Source organism: Neophocaena asiaeorientalis, unplaced genomic scaffold, assembly GCF_003031525.2.
Source record: "Neophocaena asiaeorientalis asiaeorientalis breed wild unplaced genomic scaffold, Neophocaena_asiaeorientalis_V1.1 scaffold167, whole genome shotgun sequence".
Lineage (NCBI taxonomy): Eukaryota > Metazoa > Chordata > Mammalia > Artiodactyla > Phocoenidae > Neophocaena > Neophocaena asiaeorientalis.
The window spans coordinates 956811-963385 of record NW_020175022.1 but is presented as its reverse complement, the minus strand read 5'-3'; the positions used below and the strand labels follow the sequence as shown (position 1 = coordinate 963385).

At 50.2% G+C, this 6575-nt stretch overlaps 1 protein-coding gene across 2 annotated transcripts; it reads right to left on the bottom strand.

Moving 5' to 3' along the window:
• Positions 1-135: 135 nt before the first annotated feature.
• RFX5 (regulatory factor X5) lies at positions 136-6575 on the bottom strand. Of its 2 annotated transcripts, none has more exons than XM_024762904.1 (10): positions 6518-6575; positions 5524-5652; positions 5242-5275; positions 4740-4822; positions 4174-4293; positions 3868-3987; positions 3645-3726; positions 3139-3340; positions 2803-2903; positions 136-2649 (listed from the first exon to the last, which is right to left on the bottom strand). In XM_024762904.1, exons 2-10 carry the CDS (start codon positions 5637-5639, stop codon positions 1681-1683), a joined length of 1827 nt encoding a protein of 608 aa, XP_024618672.1. In that variant the 5' UTR covers positions 5640-5652; positions 6518-6575; the 3' UTR covers positions 136-1680. The 2 variants fall into 2 exon arrangements, with proteins under 2 accessions (XP_024618672.1, XP_024618673.1); XM_024762905.1 differs by having other exon boundaries at positions 6458-6539.

Here is a 6575-nt window from a genome sequence, read left to right as displayed (position 1 = left end):
GAAATTTATATATATATATATATATATATATATATATATATATGGCAGGTAATTAATAAACACGAAATTAAGGATAGTGGTTACCTCTAGGGAGAAGCAGAAGGATAGGACAGGGGAAGAACACAAGAAGTTCAATGGTATTTCTAATGTTTTAATGTACAAATTGGGTGATTGGTCATTTAATTATTATGCTTCATAATATATCCATTTTAAATATATTCTTTATAGATATCAAACATTACATATTATAATTTTTAAAAATCTGCAATGGTGGAAATAAATGAACAAATGAATGAAGGCTCCCTGAAAGAAAACTGAGAATCCCTGACAGAAACTGCCCTATGCAGAAGACAGAGTAGGTCCTCAAGTAATATCAGCTGGTTTACTGCTTTTTCCAAATACATACCTGGATTCCCTCCCTACTGGTGCTCCCTGATATGTGCATACACATAGCCTAAGCCCCACAATCCTGGCTAAGTCCTGACACGTACATGACAAGAGACTGACACCTGGTGGATACAGAATGAATTTAATAAAACAACTAGGGAGTAAATCTTTCACTCTACATGGTGAAAGAGGCAGTAGGGTGGGGGACAGGGAAGCAGGAATGAGGAGAAACCTAAAATTCGGAAACAGGAAAAGGAAGGATATCCATCTGTGAGATGTAAAGAAAGGGGACTGTCATCTAAACGAGACTAAAGAGATAGTCCCTAAAGAAGAATGATTTCCCTCTCATTCCTTCTGAGACTGGAACAAGAAGAAAGAGATTATAGCTGCAGTAAGGAAAATGCAAGACTATTTGGAAAAGCAGCAGCAGGTATAGCTGGTCTCAGCCTAGCAAGCTAAAACCACAGGTACTTCATAGCAGTGGCTAGGTGTCAGCTGTCTCCCCAGGAACTCCCCACTCCCAGTTTCCATTTAGGGATCTATGTGATTCTAAGGAGTCTGATCCTGCCCATTTTTCAAAAGGTACAGTCCATGATGTAGAATAAATAAGCAAACTAGCATTTACCAAACTCCTGGCCACAGTGATTGGTTAGGGGCAGGCATGTGACCCAGGCTGGCCTAACCAGAGTGAATCTTAGGGCTTTTGCTACAATTCCTGGCACAAAGATGCCCTCTCTTTCTGGCTGGACATAAATGAGGAAAACATGTAATCCTAGGAGTGCTGGCAGCCATGAGGTGGACCAGGCTTGATCCTACAGAAGGTAGAACAGTAGGGGAAGAAAATCAATCATGTATTTAGAGACATACTGAGCCACTGGATCAGCTTTACCTGGAGCCAGCACTACCTCTGGACTTTCCAGTCACATGAGCCAATAAATTTTTATTTTTAAGCCAGTTTGAGCTAGGTTTTCTATGATTTAAAATGGAAAGATGCCTCACCTATACATTCATCATACTCCATCCCTATATTTCCACAGGATAGCACAGGGATCCAGGTAAGATGGTCAGTACAGATTTATTAGTGACTCTAAAACCAAGGGTATTGAGCTAGAAAGGTAAGAGGCAAGAACCAGGCACTATGCAAGACAGGGTGCCTCAGCTGTCTATACAGAAGAGAATGAAGAGCCAAGTGAGAAGCAAGTGCAAAGAAGGGCCCCTACTAGGCAGACAGGTAGAGTTAACATAGCACTCTTCCCCACATACCTATCATGGGGGTGTTGCTTTGGGGTCTTTTCACTCATGGGGTAAGGAGCTTTGAAGCACATGCCCCTTTAAGTCTTTATTACCCTGTGCTGCAGTGTCTACCTCTCCCTTGACCAAATGAAGAGCCTCCTTTTGGCTTCTACTGCCCTTGATGACACTCACTTTCGGGGTGACAGGAGGAATTTTATCTTCTGCTTCTTTGGCATGCCGGGAACTGGGGCTCCTTCCTCCTCTGGAAACAGCACCATCCGCCTGACCTTGGGCAAGCATCTCCTTCTCAGCCTCTCCCATTGGCCCTGGCCTCTCTGACCCTCCAGCTGAGTTGCCTTCCCCTCCAGAGGCCCACGTCTCCAGTGGTAACCTTGAGGACTGGGCAGAGTCCACAGCAGCTGCTGACTTGTCAGGGGTAGAATTCCTTTCCCTACTTCCACCTGATTTTTTTCGAGGGCGCCCTCGTTTTCTTTTGGCATCACTTCCTGTATCCTCTATATCCTGCTTTGTTGCTTTAGCTGGTGGGTCCTGCCCACTGGCCTCACTCACAGGTACTTCAGCTGTCCTCTTCACACCCTTGTCATGGGGTCCCGGGTCACCACCTATGCCCACTTCCCTGTTCTCTGTGCCCCTCGGCTGAGTGAGCCCCCCAGGTGGAGCTTGCCCAGGCCCAGGCCCAGGTCCAGGTCCAGGCAAAGCAGGAACAGTTGGTAAGATCATGTTAATGATGGGCACAGCTGCTTGGGGTCCCCCAGCTCTAGGGGGCAGAGGCAGTGTAGCCATTTTCAGAGTGCTTGAAGAAAGCTTGGGGGCCAGGACGGGTGGAGAGACTCGGATTGGTGGAATAAGCGAGCGAGGGGCCCGAGGGAGAAGCAGAGGCAGCCGGGCCACTAGGGCATTAACCTGTGGGTTATTGGCTGCTGGCGCTGGGCTCTCCACTACACTCTTCTTTCGCTCTCCGCGTGCTGGGGGGCCAGCCCCAGCCCGGGGGTCCAGCTCCTTAGGAGGCTAAAAAATAAAGAGAAGAACACAAAAAGTGGGAACACTGGACAGCGGAGGAAATACAGACACAGGAGGTGAAAAAGTACTGGACCCACTGGGTGAAGGATATACTAAACCCCCAACCCAGGGGAGCCAGGTCAAGGGCATCAACTTCCTCACCTGGGCCTGTCTCTCTGGTCTCTTATGGGCTCCGCCCTCCAGATTCTCTACACCATTCTTGGATTTAGATGACCGTTCCCGAGGGGCGTGTTCATCCTCTTCTGCAGAGGTGCCAGAAAAGGTAACAAGGTGAGGAGGAAACAGAATGGAGGAGGGAGGCGATTCTGATTCACTGACTGGTAGAGGCAGGGGAAAGAAGGTGGTCTAAGGTATGTCCTAGAAGGCTCTCTAGGAATAGAAGGCAAATCCAAGGTGTCTCTATCCTAGGATGTGGGAGAGCCTTTGAGGTTGAAAGTGGCTGAGGGTTTCTCAGAACATAAGAGGAGGTCCACTCACCAGCAAGCCCCATAGCCTTGAGCACATTGGCGTGTGCAGATCGGGCAGAGATGAGATGCTGCTGTAGCAGGTAGCGGGCGACCTCAACGATGGAACTGAAGGACCGTTTCAGGATTCGCTCTGCCCAGTCACAGGTCAGGGCACAGGCTGCTTCAACCAGTTCATCCCGAGGTGCTGGGGTTACTTCTGGGCCCATTTCTGGCTGCAGGGGGGAAGGACACGCCCAATCACACTCTGAACAAAGGACCCTCCACCCCTCTCAGACACAGTGTTGACCATAAGTAAGACCAGACTAGGGATGGGAGTAGCCTCTATCAACCCATCCCAGAAACCCACAAATTCTCTCCCTCCTCTGCCTCAGCCGTAGGGTAGGCAGAAGGGCATGTCCTATATACCCAGAAACTGTGTGCAGAATGACCTAGGCTGTGTCAGGCCTCAAAACATCTCCCAAAGTCCTCTGACTTCTACCTTGGAGAGAAGAGTGCAGTCGGAGGGTTGTTACTTACACTCTCAGAGCCCTTTAGGTCAAGTCCGGGCAAGGGCGGCATAGACACCAAGGTCTTCCTTCGTATGCCACTGTAGCAATATCTGATGTTTAAGTTAAGGGGCAACCAACACATGGGGGTCTCCAAGCCCCTTAGAAAGGTTGGGCTGTTTCCAGTCCTGTCCCTTCACATACTAAGTTTTCCTCCCCAAGTCCTCTAGCACAACCTCTCCAGTCAAGGATACTTGGACTGGCCCCGGCCACCAAGCCTTCGGGCTTTGATGTCAGGGAAGATCTCTCTGATGATTTTGCCAAAGTTGGCTGTGCTGAGTGGGCGGCAACAGGCAAGACTCTCACAGTACTTCCTGAGTGCATGGGGGACAGAGTGGGAAGATACTCAGAGAGGGAGGTTTGGGAGTGGGTTCAGAGGGTCCCTGGGGATGAAGGTTGGGAAACCCTTTAAGAAGTCAGGCTCTATCAAGGCAGGGAGCTCTCCAGGGATGAGGGGGTAGTCCTGTGCCCACCATCCCACCCACCCCCCATCCACCCACCGATAGGCATCATAAACACTTTGTTTTGGCAGGCAGGTGTCAGTATGCTCTTCTAGGTGGTTGCGGATCCACCTATAAGCATACATGTACTCCTCATTGCTGAGTGTACTTGGCTCTGAGCTGCAAGAGAAGTAAAAGAGACAAGTATTACTAACATCCCAACAGTTGCCCTTGTTCTATCCAGATTATCACCTCAGTAGTGCTGGACTGAATCAGTTCATCCAGACTCCACCTTTCCCTGGTAAACCAAGGCAGGTCAGGGACTTTTCTTCCCCACTAAGGATACTGTTATGAGGATTCCTATTCACCCTGCCCCTTTTTAGGGAGCCTTTCTTTAAGAATCAGAAACTCTGGGCTTCCCTGGTGGCGCAGTGGTTGAGAGTCCGCCTGCAGATGCAGGGGACACGGGTTCGTACCCCGGTCCGGGAAGATCCCACATGCCGCGGAGCGGCTAGGCCCCGTGAGCCATGGACACTGAGCCTGCACGTCCGGAGCCTGTGCTCCGCCACGGGAGAGGCCACAACAGTGAGAGGCTCGCGTACCGCAAATTCTAGCACCAAACCTACCTTTTGTCTCCAGTACTGGGCCCTGAGGGGAGCTGAAGGTAGAGATACAGCTTGTCGTTGTCTGAGAATTTCTGTACATCTTGCTGAGGTAGGGAGGAACAGAGACAGGCGAAATAATAAGGCCAAGAAGGACCCAAGGTAGGACCCTCTGATCCTCACTAAAAAGTTCAGCTGACGTAGTGACTGGCAGGCTGACAAAGGACCTTAGAAATGATTTGAGGCTGTGCGTTCACTGTTCCCTGAGGAGCCCTTAGGGGCTACCAAGGTGAGAAGGGGAGCGGAGGGGACCACCTCTGATTTTATTTCTATTGGGCTTCCACACAAGAGGTCACAGAGATGAAGTGAGATGCTCCAGGTCAAAGTGATAGCAAGTTGCAAGGCCAATTATCTTCTGACAGGGTAGACAACGCTGACTCGCATAAACCTTTCTTACCCATATCCTCACCATCCTCATCTCCCACCAATTCTGTCTCCCTGTTGCCCTCTTCCCCAGAATACTCACCAGGATTCCCTCTACTTTGTTCTGCACGGCCTTGCTGTGGAGAAGAGGAGAAAGCTGGAGGTCATACACAAGATTTTTCCCCATCCCTATGTCTGACTGCCAGGGAGAGAAAGAGGTCTGAAAACCCTAGCAGGTGCTCAAGAACTGCTACCATGATGAAGAATCTCCCCTGGTCAGATGCACTTGCTTGGGAGGGGGAGATCATCTACAGAGGAAGTGAAGTGTTACAGGGATCTATCCCCAGGTCCGGAACGAGGTTGAGAGGTGGTGATGAGTACTTACGAAATGGTGCCTCGAAGCCTCTGAAGGAGGGTGGTGGGTTCCCCTGCCTCAGCACTACCTGAGGGGGCCCTTCCCCCAGTCTTTGGGCTCTTAGCATCAGGTTCATCTTCTGCCATCCCGGCATGAGGGCTGGAGTTGGGAGAAGACAGGACAAGAAGATTTAACTCCCCCCCCACCCCGCCCCAAGGCCCCAGGGCACTCCTCATCTCTCTACCCAGAAAGATAGAAAAATAGAAAGAAAGCCTCCAAATTTCCCCAGTGGTCTTTTTCTAAAACTCGCCTTCTCCAAAAATTAGAAATTATTCCATTACTTCTCCAGGGCCATATATACCCAGAGATCTTTGCCATCTCCATTCTATCTGCCCCACCTTTCTGCAGTCTCCTAAATGTGGAAAACTGTAAAGGAAGAGATAGGGGCGACTGGGAATCCACGTTAGAAAGAAAATTTCATTTCTGCCTCTGACCCCATACTGCCCTCCTTCCCCTCAAAAACAACAATAACCACCACAAGACAAAGTTGTTTAATTCTCTAATATGCTCCTCACCACTGAATTTGCCTGGGAGGTCAGAAAGGATACGAACATTTTCTGCCCTTCCAGGCTTGGAAAAAACTGGGCCCAAGTTCTCATTACTTAATCTCGCCACGGCTTCCCCCGCAGCTCCCCCTCCCCACGTCGCCGGCCCCTACGTCATCTCCCTCAACATCCCATCCTGATGCGCGCCCCCACCTCCCTCCCTTCCCCCTCCATTCAATCCCGCGTTGCTGCAAAGTGAGGGGTTCAGGGTAGCGGAACTCCTGGGCTGGGCGTAGGAAACCCGGTTGGGGGAATGGGGTCCCAGATTCGGGGCACGTGCACATGGGTGAAGAAGCTGTTGAAAATACAGCCAAAATCTTTTTCTGCTCTCCTCCCAACTCATGTTGCGCCCTCCCTACCTTTGAATAGTCGCCTTCCAACACAAGCAACAATAAAGGTAAGGGAGAAAGAGAAACTACCTCGCAGCCACCTTCACTCCAGCCCAGCCCCACGGTCCTGGCCCAGCGGGCTCGTGCG

Coding starts and splice junctions, on each gene's coding strand:
- RFX5 (XM_024762904.1), bottom strand. CDS start 5,639: ATGGCAGAAGATGAACCTGATGCTAAGAGCCCAAAGACTGGGGGAAGG. Junction 3,727..3,867: donor GGTGGCCGGGGCCAGTCCAA/GTATCCTTGACT, acceptor CTTAAACATCAG/ATATTGCTACAGTGGCATAC. Junction 2,650..2,802: donor GACCAGAGAGACAGGCCCAG/GTGAGGAAGTTG, acceptor TTTATTTTTTAG/CCTCCTAAGGAGCTGGACCC.